The sequence below is a fragment of the Sinohyriopsis cumingii genome, chromosome 4 (assembly GCF_028554795.1).
Source record: "Sinohyriopsis cumingii isolate HCF-2022 chromosome 4, ASM2855479v2, whole genome shotgun sequence".
Taxonomy (NCBI): Eukaryota; Metazoa; Mollusca; class Bivalvia; order Unionida; family Unionidae; genus Sinohyriopsis; species Sinohyriopsis cumingii.
Window position 1 is genome coordinate 95,059,503 of NC_142964.1, and position 22,387 is coordinate 95,081,889.

Below are 22,387 nucleotides of genomic sequence, written 5' to 3' on the forward strand. Positions count from 1 at the left end.
AAAACCCGACTGAAATTGAATTTTAGGCTGCCCTGGCCAGTTGACACTTGGATCATGGAACTATCTTTCCAAGCAATGTAGGATTTGGTCTGTGAGCTACAATCTTCTAAACCTGATGAATTGGATACCACTGATACCTGTGGCAATGGTTGTTACAAGGGTAGCATGGAGCAGACTGAATGGGCAATGAACATAGCCAGGATTCCATCTTTGCATCCAGGGCAGAGCCAGGGTTATTGTTACCATTGCTGGGCACTGTCTGTGTCTAGCTGTCAGGATTGGGTATAATAGGAACTATGATCACTGTACTTGGTCCTGGAAGTTGAAAATGTTCATTCAGGCTGCAGAAAGTCCAAAGCCAATTAGACTCTTAAATCTAGGGCTAGAACAAGCCATTCAGGCCAGACTAGGATTGCCAATAGTGCAGTTTCTTGATGGTCAAGGTATCAAAGCTGGAGAGTGAGCAATTATAGGCTGGGTGATGTCTGAGGCATATGTCCTGACTATACTATGATAGCTAGTTGCTGGGGAAGATTCACAGCTGGTTCAGCTAGGTTAGTGTATCATGCTAATACTGGTCCCAGAGTATGTGCCATGATATACAAGTTTGGCTACAGTGCCAGGGGTAATGATGCAGTTGAGACTATGAGACACCCATGATGATTGTGCTATTCAGTCAAGAGAAAGTTGTCTCCAGAGGTGGTGTCAGTGGTAATACTAATTTCATGAATCCTTGTCATTCACCTGGCAAATTTGTTTGGATGAAATGATTGTCCATCTTTCCTCCACCCATTGTGTACAAATTATGCACTCTTATCCCTAATTGCACCCAATCTAATAATGCTGACAATGGCGATGATTATCCTCGGAATCTGTTGATAGCAAAAAAACTGGATGTAGAAATAAATGCACTGTCATCTGTACATGTCATGTCTCATTAGTTATATCTACATGATATCTTGATACATTCAAGTCAAATATACCATAAGACAGACATTTAAGTCAAATATACCATAAGACAGACATTTAAGTCAAATATACCATAAGACAGACATTTATGTCAAATATACCATAAGACATACATTTAAGTCAAATATACCATAAGACAGACATTTATGTCAAATATACCATAAGACATACATTTAAGTCAAATATACCATAAGATAGACATTTAAGTCAAATATACCATAAGACAGACATTTGTGTCAAATATACCATAATACACACATTTAAGTCAAATATACCATAAGACATACATTTAAGTCAAATATACCATAAGACATACATTTAAGTCAAATATACCATAAGACATACATTTATGTCAAATATACCATAAGACAGACATTTATGTCAAATATACCAAAAGACAGACATTTAAGTCAAATATACCATAAGACACATTTATGTCATATATACCATAAAAAACCTGCACATATTTTGAAAAGAGCTCAATGTAACACCAAAGGTCGTGCAGTGTAACCTACCTTAAAGAAAATAGACTGGTTGTTTGTTTTCAGGTAAAATGCAAAGACATAGCTGTACATGAGAGTCTGGCGACAGCTAAAAAGAACATTCAAAACTTTCTTCAGAAACCGAACTCCAATCCAGGACATGTTAAGCTGCTGCAACTTTTCTATTTGTATCTGCACAGCATCATACAGCTGCAGAAAGACATGATAAAGAAATTTAATACTACAAATGTATTGAGAGAGGATATTGGTGCTCCTACCGATATGGAATAATTGAACAAGGGTGATTTTCTGTCAAAAAGGGATTAATAAATGAATGAAATTTTAAGGGTTACATTTATCTTCTAGTGCTAAATATTTAGTTCTACAACAAGTTTGGTTCAAATCAATCAAGTTCTTCAAATGTTATTTGGATACAGGATAGAGAGATGGACAAGAGTAATGCTATATACCTACTTGATAGCACTACCTTACATACTCAAGTATAAGATGAGTCCAGCTGCAAGCATTAAAGACCATGATCTGCCACAACATAATGTGCAGGTAGCTCAGGATTTATGTTCTACTAATTACTCCTAATTACTCTGGGTCCATGCATTTTTCAGCTGAACTCTATTTATAAGCAAATATACATATTATTGCGGGGCACAATGAAAAAAAAAAATGAAAAGGAAATACAGATCTGTTGACTCTGACAGATATCTATCAACAGTTTGGCAAAGAAGTGTACATAATTATAACCACCATTCGATAGTTTATCCAACTTACATGAGCAGTTTGTCTCACATTAACAAACCTTGCCAGTAATAATAAGTATTTGGCTGTATGTATGGTCACTGATGTGTTGATTTCACCATCCACTTTCTGTACCAACTACAGTTTGCATGAATTGGTTGATGCAAGTTCACAATATATCTTTTTTCTGTTACACACTGTGATCATAAATCCTAATGCTTTTTGTCACTTGTCAACATTTCATTCACAACGTCATACTCTTGGACTATGCTCTTATAGTCTGAAGTACATCAGTGAGTGAGTTGAAGGGTCTCATAAATGGACAGAATTCTGATATTCTGTTTCTTTCTAGAAAAAATAGTTTGTCATTACACTTATTTCTGTGACATTTTCCATAGAAATTATGGTGAAATTGTAGCAATAAAAATCTCTGCAAATAAAGCCATAGCAGGAAAAATTAATTTCCCATGGAAATTAAAGAGTTAAACTTTCTTCCAGCCAGGAACACATGTTTCTAATACATCTTTAATGCATCAAAGTATGTTTCCATTTACCCAACAAACATCTTGTTTTTCTCACTATATTTAGAATATTTACAGGGAATATATTAATTTTTAAAAAAAATCAATATATTAGTGGAGATTTGATTTGTTGCCCCCACCCTTTTTGGAACACTTAATGACATAGGATAGGAGAATTCCATGCAAGGGTCAGAATTTTGAGAAGACATGAAGTTTTGCAGAGTGTCTGATGTACAATTCTAGTCACAAGTCCAACACTGATGCCATAATGTAAGATTATTTGTCTCACATTTCTGAATGAAAATAGAGGGTCAAAGCCAAATGGTGTATTGCACACCATTTGTCACACAGTCATATGTAGAAGGTAGATGTACCTATATGTCATCTTTTCACAGACAACAAGTATGCAAAATATCAGAATGGGGTGGGAGGAGGGTATTTGGCAATAGCAACAGGTAAGTATTGCATAATTAAAATTATTTTTACCCCCTTAAAAAAAAATACATTTTAATAGCAGCAATTACTTATCCTGTTGCTATTGCTTAGCTGAATTTGTCAGTAAGGTGAGTAGGCTGATGTCAAAATGATCAAAAACAGAGAAATTAAATGCACTCACCATAGAGGGAGAGGTACACTTCTATAGAATGTTCACGTCTCTTTTGAGTAACATGTTGTGGCATAACAATGGGACCCTTCGAAAAAATGCCTGCGCTCTGTTGTGCTAATGAGCAGAGGTAAAAGGAGGAAAAGGTATTATGAGACAGACAAAAAGCTGCTTTCATAATATCCTCCAGAGAGGAATGAATAAAGTAGGCCCATGAGGTAGCAACAGCTCAAACCTCATGGGCTTTAAGTTTCATAAAGGTGAGATCTTGATCGGTGAGAGATTTATATGCTCGTTTGATTGTCATGACAGTGGTAGTCAAAATGTCTATGGAGCCCTTAAAAGGGAGAAAGAGACATTTCCTACCCTTTCTTTTTGCTTTGGTGACATTAAGATGGAAGTGAAATGCATGCTAAGGGCATATCTTGATCATCCTCTGCACATATTTACTGAGACTGGGAATCTCTATGGTAAGGGTATAAGACAACCATAGTCAATGGACAAGGTATGAATTTCACTTCTTTGTCTCACTGAGGCAAGGGTGAGAAGGAACACAATTCTGAGTGTGAGATCCAAAAAGGAAGCTTCACTCAGTGGTTCATAAGGTGCTTTGGTTAGTGACCAAAGAACACAGGCAGCTCAACAGCCTTTAATAGTGGATACTGAGCATCTTTTGGCCTCAAGAGGAACAAAAGGACACCAGCAATGGATGTTACAGAAGAGCAGATAGGATCAATGTGTTTCCTACTGCACCAATCACGAAAGATTCTCCACATGGCATCATAAACTTTGGATGTAGAAGCTCTCCTGGCTTGAATGATGCAACTGGTGACTCTGTCCGAAAACTTGTTCTGGCAGAGAGATCGTTTGAGACGAGCCAGGTGTGAAGGTGGAGAAGGTCTGGGCTGATGTAGAGAAGGGATCCCCAGTGTTGTGACAGGAGATCCCTCCTGTGTGGTACAGACCTGGGTCGATCTTTCAAGAGGTCTAGGAGAACACTGAACCATGGTTTTGGGTCCACAGTGGGGCAATAAGAATGATCTAAGCAGTGGAAGTTCAGACTCTTTGCAGAATTTGTGTTAGCAGTTGGAAAGGTGGGAAGGCATAAGAGAATAGGCAATCCCACAGGAAGATGAATGCATCAACTGCCCATGCTTTCTGATCCGTGACAGGAGACATGTAAAAGGGATGTTTGCTGTTGAGCTTGGTCACAAACAGGTCCACCAGAGGTCTTCCCCAAAGTGAAAACAGGGACTCTGTTATTGAGTGGTGAAGAGACCATTCTGTAATGATGGCTTGGTCTGTTCTGGACAGGCTGTCTGCTAATACATTCATCTTGCCCAGAATATGGCAAACTCATATTGTGACATTCTCTGAGACAGCCCAGAGGAAAAGGTTCCAGACCTCTACGCAAAGAGAAGGAGCATGTGTGCCTCCTTGATGTTGTAGGTAGGCTACAACAGATGTGTTGTCTGAGGAGACCATGACAAATCAGCCCCTTATGTAATGCTAGAAATACTGCTTTCGTTTCTAGGTTGTTGATGTGGTGGGACAATTTGGCCCAAGTACAGGAACTGTATAGAATTATGCCCTCAGGCAACAAACTCAGAATATCTTATGAATGATTATGGATTGGATCTTGGTCATTATCAGACTTATTTGATCATATATATTCCAAGTCCAATTGAATTCATGTCAGAAATATGACCTCGAGATTGGTAACAATATAAGATTACATGACTCATATTCATGACTCTCATTAATTATCAAATTCATCCATGATTTTAGTGAAATAAACCCAAATCCAAGTTTGATCGAAATTACTGCAAAACAATGTTAAAGTGATGAAGTAAACCAGGTTGTTTCAATCATCCTGTCCAAGTTATGCACCTTTTTCCAACCCTGTTACTCCCATTAACATGGCCACTGAGTGGGCAGTTCAGGATGTGGTAGGGATATTTAACATTAGCATTACGTCTTGTTTTTCATATTATGTGTGATATTTATTAAGTAAAGTGAAAATCGTTCCATCCAGAGGCTTTTTGTTTCTACTCCCTTCGTTTCAATTAACAAGAGTATTACATATTCGAAATTCAAGGGAACATGTGGAAACAAATATATCCAATAGTTATTTGGATTAAGAAACATTAAGACAAAGATAATCTCTATGAACAAGACTTAAATATACATAATATAATCAGTAGAGAACCATGATATGGACTGTATTATTACACATCATTGACAGTGTCAAGACACAAATCAAACATAGTCTTAGTATTGTATTATCTGTATCTCATTTAAATAAATTACATGTAAGTCAATGATCCATATCAACTTATTCATATCAATGTATACTTATCACCTTATACTTATTTTTATGCTGACCTTGTTTTCAAACTTCAGACTCTGCATTTGGTTCATATATCTGCTCCAGTAGAAACGGTAACGCTCTAGGGCAGCACGAGACCTCTGAAAATAAACAAGAAAGAAATCATCATTGCACAAGAGAAAAATACAGGTGAAGTGAATTCTATGCTCTGATAGCATTAAATACCAAAAACTCCCAACTATCTACATGCCCTAAGAACAACCTAAAATTGCTGCTGATTTTCAAAGAAACTAGATCTGTGTTTATTATATATATATATATATATATATATATATATATATATATATATATATATATATATATATATATATATATATATATATATATATATATATATATATATATATATATATATATATATATATATATTACGTATTTGTTGGGACATCATTAATTAATTTTCAATGTAATTATTTTTTGTACTGTATGTTCTGGGATAGACAGAAGTTGTGGGGGACACCTTTTAAATCATTTGAAAATTACATTAAAAATATGCACTCCAACTGCAATTTTTATTTTAAAAAATATAAAACTGTGTACTTAAGATAAAACTTTAATCCACTGCAGCAGCATCTCATCAATACAACCTTTCTCCTACACACATATGATCCGTTCTTTCAGTGCATGAATATTTTTTTAAGCTTTCTCATGCCGTGAAAGATTATCATTATATGCAACATATCTCCTGAAGTGGAAACTGCAAGGACTAAAGTCAGATTTCTTTAAATCTGTACCAGTCATGCTAATTCTCACACTTTTAACACCAATCTTATCATCAGTCCAGCAGGAATGAGATTAAATTACACTAGAATTTCATCCATGTAATGAGCAATGTAGAACAGAACAATTTAGAAATTCTTTCTTTCTTTGATTTCCTGGCAGTAAGTCTAAACAATGTGTTTACTGCTTGCTACCAGTTGTGTTTATTCCCCACCCAGGCTTCTGTACTTATAATAAAAACAGGCATTGATTTTTGTGCATAAAAATAACTTGCTTTGATAGTACTTTTTATAACCCATGTTATCAAAAAGATAGTCACTTGCTCTTAAGTGAATGTTTCTTCAAATAATGATTTTATTTGCAAGATACTATCATATAGTTGACCTTGATATAAGTCAATCTTGGTTATTTTGCACCTAACACTATGTGATGAGTGAATGGCAGTTGTCTTCAAGCAATCAGTTGATAATTTTTCTCTCATTTGCAATTTTATTGGATCCAGTTTTCAGTCAAATAATATATTCAAGCCTTGGAATACCACCAAAAGATGTAAATGAACAATGTGTGGTATGTTATCGGACACAAGCGATACATGCTAAAGTATGGATGCCTATGCTACATACATGGAGTTCATGATATATTTCATTCTTTATTGCTAAAGATGAAACAAATGGAATAAATAACAATACAAGGTTAGTTTCTTTCATTTTGTTCTCAAACAAGCATTTTGTTTATCTATTTTATTGCAACATTCAATAGAGGGGGCACAAATTCAACACAAATTTATTTCTTTTCATAAGTTCTGGGACAGGAAAACTTTTTATTTTATCATGTCCCAATATATACGGTATATAAATATGTGTGTGTGTGTGTGTGTCCTTTATTGCAGGTCAAAAAAGTCATTCAGAAAGATAAAAACGATACCAAGTGGGCCTGATATCTTTCATTTAGCATATATAGCTCAACCAAGAGGCAGGTTTATGTAACATTATAAGAATACAACCTATTTAAAATATCTCCCAAAGTTTACATCATGTCAGCTGTATCTATTTAACGACAGTCTTATATAAATTCTTTCCAAAGATAAGAGATAATCAATATGCAAGGTCTCTGCTCATAATCAAAGTTATCCAAGATATTTAAATCATTGGTTTAAAGTTGAAGATTTAATTTGCAGTTTACTGAGTCAAATAACTTTCACATGAACTGGAATAATAAATCACGTTTTGTTTTCTGGTTTCTTATAAGGTCGTGGGTTTCTTTGCTCATAATAATTAAATTGGAAGATTTTCATACTATTGGCATATTTTGAATTAAAGGCTAAAAAGCAAACTGTAAATTCAAATAATCTGCAAATGATAAGAAAAAATATATGAAAGACTAATCCACAACATTTGTGACATACAAATTGTAATTGTTTCAGGTACTTTAACGTTGCAATACCAGCAACTGTGAAACTCTATTTCACTAAACATATAAATATTGCTTCCAAATATTTCATAAAATCAGGAGTAACAAAATCCTTTTAGAAATAATTCTCTACCAATAAATTTATAAACATAGACATCTTGTTTTTTTATGAAAAATGTGTTTATTAGAATAAAATCAGCATTAGTAATCAGCGCTAAAATATAAGGCAGCCCATTGCCCCTTTTAACCTTGTTCAGGCCACTCTTGCAGTGTATGTTGCCCATCGGGCTTATTTAAAACAAGTGTTGGGGTCCAGGGTGGCTGAGTGGTCTAATTGCTTGCCTTTACATATCACTGCAATCTCACCACTGTCTGCGCGGGTTCGAGTCGGAGGCTTGGCCAGTATAGGTACATGAGAAAGCTTCCTACTGGGATTTTCCTGGTTTCATCCTCATCAAATTATACTGGCTGCCTTATATGGCCTATCTTGCACTGAGAAATGGCATTAACCCATCCCCTCCCAAAAAAAAAAAACACAAGCGTTTTAGTGCTGCCTTTAAAGACACCAGTAAATCATTCATATTTAGTCCCCATTTGTAGGTCTGTCTACTTTATCAAGATCATCTGATTAGTTGTATCTCAAGCAACGAACTCTGTGTACAACACTAGGCTTGTGAACTCTAAATGAGGGAACAGTACAATTATTATATTTGCCACAATTTCATTCATTACATATTGTCCATTGCTCATGCTGACTAGTAGTGCTAATGTATCACTGGTTAAAGTAACTGAGCCATACATACATGACTGATTACATGTTAATTAAGCTAAGCTAGGGGATTAACTACTTATAAAAGCATCCAATTCATTTTTCGCCCTAAATGAGTAGAGTTAATTACATTGCATTTTAATCCATTTAGTGCAAAGAGCTGGTAGCTTACGATTCTATTGATAGGTAGAATTTTCTGTAATTATGAACCATCCACAAGTATATCCTTCTGTGACATGAGGTAATTACAAAACTTGAACTAACTGTTGCTACTGACTAATAAAAAAGACCTATGGCTCTCCAACATTTGGTCTACCAGATTTTATTGAACAGCACCTGCAAATATTTGCAGGATTAAGAAAACAAACTACTCTAAGGTCTGCACCAAATCATTAAAAAGAACATATTGTTCTTTGACCACAGTCTGAAATTGCAGGAGCAGATGTGATAGGAATTCCATGCTTCAATGTACAAAAATTGTAAAATTGCTGGAAATCACCTATGTGATGAGCCCCTCTACCGCAGAATGTGCACAAGGATTCAGTGTCAGGAACAATATAAAAAATACATGGGACCAACCACTTAATTTTTGCAGGGGGTCAGGTTGGTGGATGAACTAGGAATAACTTTCTAACCATAATATATTTTCTCTTTCATCTGAAATTTGTTTTCAACAAATGTAATGGATATAATTAGTTCTTTTCTTCCACAAATCATAGCAGTAATTTTAAAAAAAAATCCCAGTTACTACTCCCTCTGAAAATAAAAAGAGAATCTGTTTAAAACAGGATACAATTGAAATGTTATTGAATATCAACTTTACTGATCCGGTTCTTAAAGAAAATATTTATTGAGCATTTGAACATTAGTGAAATGTGCAAGTAAATTATTTTTCTCTGAGAATATTTACTCAGTCAGATTAATGTTAAGAATGTAAGCTTGTTACCTCAGAGAATCCAGCCCTACAAAAAGACAAGAATAGTCATTTCTGTCGATATCACATTCACAAAGGGCAGTAGCTCATGCCCAGTACCTTCCCTTGCCAGTGCCAGGTGTCACTTGTTTTAAGCTGAATAATATTGAAATGTGGAAAATCGCATGGTGGCTTTTAAGTAATATGATTGGGTAAATATTCTCTGAGAAACACAAATTTTACTGAAAGTTTGTTTTCTCTTTCGAATAAGTTCCTCAACTGAATTAATGTTAAGAGAATGGGTAACAGTAGGAGGGAGTGCTTAGCATCCTACCTATATATCGAGCATCCTTATATGGAAAGAAGGCTGGATTCCCTAATGAAAGATAGCCTGTTTTGGAAACAACATGGATGATGGTGACACAATCCATAACAATTATACCTGGTTATTAAAATGTTTATTGAACACATCTTTTCCTGGTGAATCCAGTGAAGTGCTGGCTATACATTTTGTAAGGCTGCATAGAATTTCACTGAGTCTGGCAGTCTTCTAGGGAGCAAACTTTAGTAACAAGATTCAAATTTTGTCTCTGTGAAGCAAAATCCCAGGGATAAAAGCTTGAGAAGTTTATTCCACATGCGAGCCAACATCTTATTTGATGTCTTGGATCAAAGCTTTACATTTTAACATGAGACTTGAAGAGATTGGTCTAATTTTAGTTTTAATTTTTTGGTTTAATTATAGCCCACTTCAGCCACATGATAGGACCTCAGGTATAATATCCTCTTCCCAGCCTTCACTGGAAGAACAAGTTAGTCATTTTCTTGTGCCATGACTTCTCTCTGTGTGCCTTAGGTAATGCTTGATATCTTACATAGTAGCTTATCGTGATGTGTCTATGGAAAAAAAAGGAATGTATAACAACCCTCTAATTGCCAACTGATGGCAGCCTGTTCTTGGCAAAACCCTAATGATCAATTATCAAATCAATCTGAAGTTAGTTTGGGTCAAATGAAAAGAGCATGTAACTTTTTCACAGTGCGTGCTAAAGTTAAAGACATCAGGAAACACATTTTGCATGACAGTCATTTTTCAGCACAATTATGGACAAAGGCTAAAATTTATCTGAACTGAGCCATGTGAGAGCCCCTGGCAGGTACCATTTCAGAGTGGAGGAGGTTTAACTTCTTTCTTTTGCATGGCTCTCCTGAAGGAGAGGACAGTCATGCTAGAGGTGAAACACCCATGACCACAGTTATTGAGAAGATTCGGCTTGGCCAGAAGCTTCCTGGACAGACTGAATGCCAGATTGAGTAGATCAATGACCAAGGACTTGACCCATTTTGGTAGGGCTATGAGAATCATATTGCAATTATGACTCATCAACTTTTGTGTTATTTGTGGTGCCAAGAATATAGCGGGTAAACAAAGGCTTGCAACCCTACCCAGCTAACTGACAGTGCAATCATTGCCCAAATTTCTGGGTCCAGAAATCGGAGAGGCAATGGTAGGCAATTTGTGATTCCACTATGTCATGAAAGGTTAATTATTGGATGCCCCCAACAAGGTAGTGTTCTAATCTGATGAAAAACCAATTGATGGAGACACCATTCCAAATGCACAACTCGATATGTTCTTGACAGAGAATTAGCCAGGACAATGAGTCTGCAGGGAAGGTGTTAGAACATTGATTCTGCTGGGAATGAGTATGATTTATAGTGATATTGATTTGGAAGAAACAATGGGGAAAATGCCAAACCAAATCATTGGTTAATTTGGTTCCCCCATTTGAAAAGGTAGGTTGCCACCATCGGGTAGTCTGATATAATCAAGACTGTTTTCTCAAAGCGGTGGTTCTTCCAAAACTAAACGGCACTGATGACAGACTTCATATCTGAAAGACAGATGTGCAAAGGTATTTATTCTGGTCCCCATATATCATTTGACCATATCAAAGCATGGCAATAGGTGGGCTCCCCTACCATAGGTGAGGATATCTGTGCACACTGTCACTTCTGACTGGGGTTTCTCCAGAGGGATTCCTGTCATGAGCCAAGCATGGTTTTGCCAATGATGCAGGAATGATCATAATTTGTTTGTGAACCTGACCTGTAGATCAAGAGTACTGACAATGGGTGCCATTAAATTAAGGTCATCTGTAATAACCATGTGAAGATACTGCCAAATGGGATTAAATCTGCTGACACATTGAATAATCTGAGGAGCTGTAATCCTGGGCATGTTGGAAAAAGACTTAATGAGTCTGACAATCCTTACCATGAAACATGGGGACTCATAATAGGTTGAGATCAGTTATAAACTCCATACCCAGATGAACAATAATGGAATGAACGGGGGTCTGACTTTTCCCATTTTACAATAAAACCAGAGATGATACAAACTCAACAGGAGATCATTTCTCCCTTGACAAAAATAAAACTTACTGGGTACCTTATGTTTCTGCAGGTTGCCATCCAAATACACAATTGCTGTAGATGAAGTCAGCCAGAACAGGTGGACAATTAATTCATGATTTTTGCAAAAGCCCAGGGGCTCATATTTAGATCAAGCAGGTGAATTCAAAACTGATAAATATTCATGTGGTATATTGCAAAACGAAAAGTGTTTGTGCAATGCCTGGTTGATAGGGATGAGAGAGCATTCATTGATCAAATCTAGACTGATAGCATGCTTGACCCTCCTGATAAAGAGTAAGATCGATTTCATCATCTTCATCTTAAATTTCAGAAGTATGTAGTGATGGAAGCAACCTAGGTCAGCCACAAGTTGCTGTTGGCATTTAGTATAAAGAAGAACCTGGGGAAAAATCTCTAAGAGATTGCAACTTTTTTAACAATCTCCACCTCCTACTTGTCAATTAAAGACAATTAGATCTCCTGACTCAGAATTTCATCCTTTTTATCTGATCTGATGGTGCTGCCATTAGAAGGGGAAAGCAAGACAGAGGAGGGGGTTGGATAAATGAAGTCTGAAACCCCATCCACGGTTACTTGGATCACCTGCTCATTTGGTTGAAATTGGTTGGTCCAGCATGAAAGTGTAGGAGACTGGCATCCACTGGTAGGTTGTCTGCAGGCAGTGGTGATGGTGAGTCAACTGCATGAATCAACAAGATAGATGGAGAAGAAACCTTGGAGAGGCAATTCTTGAGCTGCCTTTGTCTCAACTTCTTCACTCCAATGCTTCAAAAAAGTAATGGCAACCCAAACAGTGTCATCCATAATGCCAGGGTATGATGTGGTTAGAGTGACATGGAACTCAAATATGCATTAAGCCATATCAGAATTAGATTCACAGAGGCAGTCAGCATATATGGTATTGAATGGTGAGCTGTCCTGTAAACAAATCAGATGATTAGGGCCAATACTTCTCATAGCCAGGCTCATTGTCAATTTTTCAGAAACTGAGAAAATCACTAATGATGCCAAGTCCAACATCAAAGAGGTGGCAATTAAATTCCTGACCAGCCTTGATGTCAACTAAATTTAGTAAAAGAGTGGGCCAGACATGCTGACAGCTGCTAATTTTGTGTCTAATGCTGGGAGTTCAATGTGGATAGCATCCATGGTGGTTTGTACCAGCATGATGAAAACGTTGCAAGTACTTGACTTTCTGAAATAAACACCTTATAATTACCTGAAACATGGTGGTATAGTGAGAGGTGCTTCCCTATAGCAGAGGTAAAGAGTTTAAGCCATGAACAGTAGGGTAAATTTTTCATTCTGGCACATCTTGTTAGCCGATAGACTCGTCAGTATGGTTGCTGACCATGCAGAAGGTTGCATGGACAGCTTTGGAACTTACTTTAATATTGTCAAGTCGAGATGGACAGACCCATCAGTTAGAGTCCATAATTGTAGTTTCAGTGTACCAGTATGTGTTACTGACATGACCAAGCTACAGGCACTAAGTAGGTGATATGGATAAACAGATGACTGGACAGTCTAGGACAGTGTTAGTGTATTATATGATGGATCCACTCGATCCATCAAAAAGCTCATGTGTCTAGATAAACAGGCCCCAAGCTAATCATCAGACATGATCAGACACATTGGAGGACTTACATGACCAGACATGTTGGAGGACTTACTTTCACCACTACTCAGTACCAAATGTATTTATTCCTGATACATGTTACAGTGTTTCAGATAACACCATGTGAACTCTTATTTTTATCATTTCACTTACAATTAACTGAGTTATTTTCTTCAAATATGTTATCTGATCGTATTAGCAGTAGGCATATAATAATTCTGACTGTAACATGTATAAGGAATAAATACATTTGGTACTGAGTACTGGTGAAAGTACTGCATTTAATTTTTTTGTAATGTAAATATGGTCACATACAATTGTTTCATAAATCCACCATTTTGAGAGACGAACAGAAAAATATTCAGTTTAAATTATATATATATATATATATATATATATATATATATATATATATATATATATATATATATATATATATATATATATATATATATATATATATATATATATATATATATATATATATATAAAGCACTGTGTCAAAATTGTAGTTATAAATGTATGACTCTCCTTCAGACAAATACAGTTTCAATTTGGATTTATGAAATGTATTTTCTTTGAGCACTGAATTAGAACAATTATGAACAAAGAGTATTTATAATTGTGTCAGCAGAATTAGATCCTTAATCACACCATTGTACATAGTTTATCCTATCATACATCTGAAAAATCAGGTCAGATATACAGTCTCTGGAACTGGCCGGTAACATATTCAGATTACCAGAATGCAAAATTACTTGATTAATTCATGCGACTCTTATCAATGTGTGGTCTGGATCTTATAAACATTATTTGTTATGACTCTGTGGTATTAAACTATGCAACAGAAAAATTCAGAGTAATTTACAAGCGTCTCAAAATTTAAAGGAAAGTAAAGGATCATGAATTAAGTCCCAAATAGTACACTAATTTTATAATAAATCCAAAAGTATATACAGGTGTACCAATCAGGCATGAGATCGCCTTACCAATCAGGCATGAGATCACCTTACCAATCAGGCATGAGATCACCTTATAGTTTGTGTGGATCTCACTCATTGCTGAACTTGTCTGAGTCCATGATAGAAGCATATAATCCAAGTTTGATAATATCAGATCACATTTATGGCCTCCATCAAGGTTAGCCATTCCAATGAACGATCACCTCATTTATATGCACCTCGTTCATTATCAAGCTTCTCCAAGATTTTGATGGCATAAACCAATATTCCTATTCTGATTAAGCCGAATCAAATTATGATAACAAGCAACTGCTGATGCCATAGAATGGATGCTGGGCTATTCCATAATCTAATTTAAACTTATGGCTAGGTTAAAAATTGGTGGAGGACACCTTCCAAGAGGCAAGAAAACTCTAAAGAATTTCTTAATTGATGATGTTTTGAATTTGCCCTATACTGTGGAATAGTTTGCATCCAATCACATGTGGAACTAGTTACATATAACTAATGAGATTTTGTGACAATCCATCTAAGGGAAGAATAATCTAATCTGACTTCCACATTTTGGCAAACTGATGTTTAAGCCCTTCTCCTGCTAAACAAACCAAATGTAATGAAAAACAAAACTGTTTTGAGCTTGGGAGGGCTGGATTTATGAGGTAGTGGATAAACAGAATTATCTGGTCACATGTTCATATACTGATGGTGCTGATAACAATGTTGATAGTGGATGCATAATTTGGTCAGATAATATACTTTAAGTGCAATACTAGTTCTACTAAATCATCAATAGTTGTAAAAACAGATGCGTAGCAACCACTCATCAGATAAGTTAAAAGTGGTTATATTATTTACGGTTTTTATGTAACTGTAGTCTTTGTGTACATGTAGGTACACTGCGAGAGAAAAAAACGATAAATAAATGAATGATTGACTGATGAATAGTAGTTACAAGAGCGATTTTTAGTTGCACTAGGCAGGTGGTCATTTTATGCAGGCAAACTACAAAAGAAAATGGGATGGGGCATAATAACCAGGTTATCTATGAACATGTTCTTGCTATAGATGTATACAGGTGGTTACTAAATCAGATTCTGACAGCAATCTAAATGTATTTACCTCTTGAGCATCTGTAATGTGTTCTGCAGGATCGTTATCACGTCGACTGCAGTCATGCCTAAAAAATATTACACATCTATCTGTAATGTGTTCTGCAGGATCGTTATCATGTCTGCTGCAGTCATGCCTTAAAAATATTACACATCTATCTGTAATGTGTTCTGCAGAATCGTTATCATGTCTGCTGCAGTCATGCCTTAAAAATATTACACATCTATCAGTAATGTGTTCTGCAGGATCGTTATCACGTCTGCTGCAGTCATGCCTTAAAAATATTACACATCTATCAGTAACGTTTTTCTGCCTGCTGTGAATAGTGCTGACACTGAAATCAATTAAATCTATGATTTACTTTGATGATCAAGGGAAAAAAGAGTAACTAATAAACTGATGGAAGTCCAGAACAACTATTGTAATGCCCACGTATATATGACTAGAAGCCAAATTTCAAGTAGTGTTTCATCCAGACCTATCATTTTTGTGGGTAGTAATTTTTTAGCATGCTGAAAATAAACTGTTAGAAATTACCTGTAAAAGATATGAAAGCACAAGAGTTTAAATTCACTCTTTTAGATGAACATATGTACATGCCAACAATTATGATGTCATGAAACTATAACAATTACAATTATGAACACTTATAATAAAGCATTCCATTAATGGGAGATTTTAACAAGCAGTATTTTTGTATTTTGTGAACAAGGTGCTAATGTTTAGTGATTGACCTTGACCTAGCCTTGGAGACAGAAGCATGCACAGTTTAACTTTTACTGAAATTCAGCAGTGAATTGGAAAAGGGAAGTAAGTTTTGAAGTATTTTCTTACCTACTGCTGAATATAAGATTGATTAAATGCTCAGGACCACTAATTAGTGAGAGTTTTCAAATTTACTGACAAAATAAAGCTTCTCAACAGGATTAAAAAAGTTATTTGAGTAGTGCAGAACATTCAAGTGACTGACGTTAGAGCTATCAAAGTTTTATTATAGTTATATTAATTCACAAGGCAGACAAGAAAATTCTCACTCTCAAATCTCATAATCTACTCCTTTATCATCAGCTGCACCTACCATGATGACCCATGAGGCTTCCATGGTGCTAGGCAAACCCAGCAGAAGTCGGCCTTGCAGTTCTGATTCATGCATATCATGTGATTACAGCCTCCATCCTTCTCAATGGTAACATGACATTTGGGGCACTTCTGAACATAAACAAGAATTCTATGAAATGCTGTCTAGCAGCAGGGAGGGTGAACAGAGTAGTTATGGAGCAAGTCTTCTTTGAAAATAAAGCTTCTTACGGAAAAAATGAAAATACAAAGTCAATAACGTCAAACTGAAGTCTCTAACTAACCAAGATTTTCTCTAATTGGGTTAGCTCATTTTGTTGCTTTATCTTTGTCGCTTGTGTTTTCAAGTTTGTAGGTGTCTTTGTTTACCCACCCAGACACTCAGTGTTGGTCGTCACCCTCCCTGCTGCTGTTTCTTAACCAAATTTTTTATCAAGACCTACACGATATCGCGACTGAGGATCATGCAAATTTATTGTGATAAATCAGTGTGGGGTAGGTAGCTTGTGCACATGAAAAGAAGTTTTTGAACTTAATCGTATCTATATCCCCTGAACACCAAGTCTGATGAATATTTCAGCTTCATGAAACACAACTAAAATATTACAGTTATCTCTGATCACTTTAGGTATTTGTGTATATCGCTGAGTAACACATAACATCAGTATTTTTGTGCTAGCCTTGTGAAAATATCCTAGCTGGATTTGATTGTTTGTCCAGTATCACATCATTGTATACTATGAGATTAATAATAAATCCATCGAGGTCATCCACAGATGGGGCTTCATCAATATCGGTGATAAAATCAAGAATATCATTGCTGTCCTCATCCAACAATTTTGATTTTCATTAAAATCTTTAAGCACATCATAGCAACTCTGATCATCTACAGATGATGCCAATGAATATAACTTATCCCACATGAGCCATCTCATTGTCAGATTAAGTAACAATTGCGTCTTACCAGACCCAGATTGACCTATGATAATTGCTCTGAAAGAATTTGATATAGCGTGTATGATGCTTGACTGGCTCTTGCTTTCATGTCACTGAGAAATCAATGACATCAATGTTAAACAATCATAATAAATAATATGAATTTATATTGTTTGGTGCAGAGCATCCACCCCTACAAGTGGATTAACAACAAAAATAACAAAAATAAAGATCGTGCGCTTTTCAGGCAAATGTATCAAATGTGGTACAAAAAATAAAAATTTATCTCCCCTGACAAGTCAAGGAAAACAGGTGGTGATATTGCTGCTTCACTGGGAAAATTATCGGGAGCGCCATGGGCTAAGTCTTCAGGAGAAAAACATCTTCCTGGATATAATTATTGTGGTCCTGGAACCAGACTTGATATCCAACTTAACGAGCGAGATCAACCGAGACATAAAGAATATCTAATAAATGTAATTGATTAAGCATGTCACATTCATGATGTAATAAGGATTTATAATAATGACACATTGCAGATGTGAAGTTGATTCACTTGTTAAATTCCATAACAAATAAATCTCTCAGAGAAAAACTTGCTAGTTTCCTAGTAAAGTCTGTGATGAAAGGTAAACTAGTATTAGGGCTGGCAATTAATCAACCGATTATTATTTTTATTATAATGGAATCGATCTATTATAGCCCAAGAGAATATTGGAGGGTTACATCAGCAATTAGTAAACTCACTGATGCAGCAAATATCACATGTTCTGTTGCTGTAAATCAGTTAGCATGACAGGCGATATGGCAAATTCTCTAACACCACCTAAACAAATTTCGTACACACGTACTCCCAATGAAGTTCATCAAGGAGATATTTTGTTTTTACCACACGATACCATTAAAACTGGTTGACATCAATCATGTACATATAAATATTAATTGACTGTCATTGATGTTACAATTAGGTATAAAGAAGGAGAACCACTATCAACTAATACAGCAACTGCAGTTGCATCTGCGTTTCAATGAATTTATGAGTGTGGTGGTCTACAATGGCCACAGTTGCTACAGGTTAATCCTGGCAAGGAATTTCTTGGTGCAGTATCATCTCTGATGAAAAAACATAACATCAAATCAGATGAGGACATACCACAATTCATCGCCATCAGGCAATTGTTGAACAATTTAATCAAACAATTGCTGAGTTGTTATTTGGATATCAATATGTAAATGATATATCCACTAACCTCAAGTCTGGGGATAAGAGATCTTGTGAATAGGTTGCAAGACTACCAAGTGTAATAGCTGCATTAAATAATAAAATTACTTGTGAAATTTCTATGAAACCCATTAATGCAATCACAAAAAGACACATACCAATGCAATGACATGATTCCTTCTCAAAACAACCAGTACTAGGTAATTTGACTGTAAGGTATTTATATGAATCTAGTGAACTTGAAGGGGGGTAAAAAACAAGAGCAACTGATCCTATTTGGAGTGTGATGATGCATACAATTTTCAGTGTGGTAAGATCCACAGGTTGACCCACAATCTACAGACTAGATTCAGCTGCTCCTCAATGTGGATTTTTACAAGTAATTCCTTAAGATTCAAAATTACCACTGCATTCACTTTTGTGAACTAGTGCCTCGACATCAATTACATTCAAGACAGGTCAGCATCACATTTTTGCCTGTGCAACCAAGATTACTATTAATTCTATCTACGGTAAACTGTCTTGGATTATTATCTGAATATTGCCACAACATTACAGTGTTACAGCTTGCACAATGATTATTCTGTAGTTGTTTTAATGTCATGATAAATTCAGCATCAAGATCAAAATCGTGTTTATTTTTTTTGTTGCACTGTTTATACCTAATTTTTTCTCATCGTTCATTTCCCGAGTTTGATTATTATTTGCTGTGAAGTCTATGATAACCCTCCACAGCTGAGGTACTCTTCTGACTCAAGACACTACAAGATAAATTAAATCTGACCATTTAATATGATCATCAACAATCAACAATCAAAATATTAGTATCCGGAATAGTTAATCCTTGTGATGAATGAATTGTTATAGCATATCCTAGTGTCCATGGAGTTTTGTCCATCGTTAACACACTCTCAACAACACTTACAGGAGCTAAAACAATATCATTTAACACAAGATTTTGTTTACTACTGCAACCTAGAACCTCAATGCTGATATTTTGCCGTCGAGTATCTGCTGGGTGATAACACAATCATATGGATAGATTTGAAAACTTTACTTTATGTGACAGAACTAATTGTTGTTGAAGTGTATAACGAACTATCTTTCTACTTGAAACTATCAAATCATCTGGTCTCCACATATTCCAACAATTGTTCATAGGAGTTTCTGAAATTATCTCACGCATTATTTCACACTGAACTTTATTTGGTTGTAGTTTTATTAATTTCTTAAGCTCTCTTAATTCTGGATCAAGCGCTCTATGATCATCAGTTATCTCTTCATAATAATCTACGAACTTTTTCAGACATTTATTCATAGACAATCCAACAAAAGGTGGTGGCTGACCATGATCACCGCACATTATCACAGCAGTCATTTTTGTCAATAACCAATCAAGAAATATTTGTAATGTCTCCAATGACATTCTACATTTATCATCCCAGATAATAATGTTTGGAATATATTTCTCACCCATTCATTCAGGAGTCCATGTATCTCCCTTCCATCAGAAGAAGCTGTGATAAGTATGAGATTTAACTCCTTGTTCGTTCATTTCTCTGGTGAGTCTATGTGTAGGGGTTAACACAGTTATATCAAATCCATGAAATAATTCAATCACACATGTTGTTTTACCAAAACCTCCCATTCCATTAAGATAAACAGTATTATATCTGGTCACAGGATCATATACTGATGGTTCTGATAACAATTTTAATATTTGATTATTTTTGTAATAAATATACTTAATTTCAACGTTGGCAGATTCAGAATAACTAAGTATCTTTTCTTATTTTATTCTCCGTTTGCCCCATGGTGCATCAGCACCAACATGTAGTTGTTCTAGCAATCCTGTATTTTTTTATTGATATAAAATGAATCTGTGGTAATAAATTTATCGAAATGTACGCGAGCATTGATGATCTTAAATGAGTAAACTACAGTGACTCACCATCAGTGTAACTCACAATTGTATTTAATTTAGTTCCGTCCGATAAATTAACATTACTTTGACTTATAAATGTGTTTCTCTCTGTTGTATCAGTAATTTTAAAATCAAGTTCAGCATCAGCTATAATTAATCTTGTACAATGTCGTTTATGATCATATGATCTTCCTTGGGTAAATTTAGCAATTATCTTTCTGCCAAGATCTTTTGCGATTTTATTCTCAAAATCAGTTATATCAGGATTTTCATCATCAGAATATTTCTTTTGTTGTGGTAACCAAACTTGCCTCTGTAGACTGTATGATATAATTGCTTCACTTACAATTAACGATATCAATATTTTTTACATCAAGCATATATCGTGATAAAACTACTGGAGTCCAAAAGCGTTTGCTAAAATGTTTTAGAAACCAAACAGCAACAATCGGATGAAGGTTTTTTGGTGCAAACTCGAATGACTCAATACAAGCAAATCCAGTCAAGTCAAAATCTGGTAAAGGTCTGTTTTTGCAACTCTGGTCATCTCGTGTGTTTGATGTCCAAATCTCTTAAAATATGCAGAACACTCTCCCATCCCAAGAAAACGTCTTGGAAAACATGCAACCATATCAAGCAAGATAACATCTTTATAATCATATTTAATATTGCACAATCCACTGTGTCCATATTCAACACAACTGCATTGTATATCTTCAAGAAATTCCAACATTGATGGTTTCCATGAATTTTCCTTCTGAACAAAATGAATAGCAACTGATGGAACAGTAAAACAATTACTCAGTAATTGTTTAGCATCGTCATGGGTATATTTCAACACAAAATTTTTCATTTCTTCATGGAGAGATTCTGTCTCGATAAATATCTCCATTAGGTCATACAAACTGATCATAGTTTCCATCATCGGAACTTTGAAACAGCCATATGGATACAGGATTGTTTTTACTGATATTTCTGATAAAATCAAACATATCACTGTTATAGAACTTAACAGTTTAATTTCATGGAAATATTGTTTTAGCAGAAGTCCTATCATGCGCTTTATGGTCAATGATATTTGTTGGAGCTCCTTTCGATAAATATTTTGGCTCCCTCCTATAATACTTCTCCTGTTATTGTTTTTACCACTATTGGGAATTTTAGTATTTTTTCTAATTTAGCAACATCTTTATTGTAGTTCCTTTATCTTTGACAGATTCAGCACATTTGTTTATTTTTTTTTTCACGTCATAGATCTGTTAGTTTATTTCCACATGCTGCATTTGTAAAATCTTCCATTACTCATTCGGCTACACAATTTATTTCTAAAAATTTCCTGGGTTTGAGACCATAGATGCTAGTTTTATTAATCAGCGGATATATTGCATAAATAACTGCAGTCGCAGGATACGCTTGTTTATAATATGGTTTTTCAGTACCAGTCAACATTCCTGGTTTGGAAGTTTTATTTAACGTAACAATATTTCCAGTGTGACGTAATTGAACAGGGTCACGTTTGTCACAGATAATCCAAGTATTGTCTTCTGCGGTATCTGCAGCTACAATAAA

At 35.4% G+C, this 22,387-nt stretch overlaps 1 protein-coding gene across 1 annotated transcript in view; it reads right to left on the minus strand.

Annotated features, from left to right (window-relative positions):
* The window catches only part of LOC149801708 (E3 ubiquitin-protein ligase arih1-like), a 119,834-nt gene that overhangs the window by 9,902 nt on the left and 87,545 nt on the right, over window positions 1-22,387 (minus strand). Inside the window, exons 12-15 of the mRNA XM_089955988.1 lie at window positions 16,738-16,868; window positions 15,669-15,726; window positions 5,715-5,798; window positions 1,485-1,661 (exon numbers count right to left, since the gene is read on the minus strand). Of these exons, the coding sequence (XP_089812114.1) occupies window positions 1,485-1,661; window positions 5,715-5,798; window positions 15,669-15,726; window positions 16,738-16,868 (450 nt within the window). The remainder of the gene's footprint in view (window positions 1-1,484; window positions 1,662-5,714; window positions 5,799-15,668; window positions 15,727-16,737; window positions 16,869-22,387) is intronic.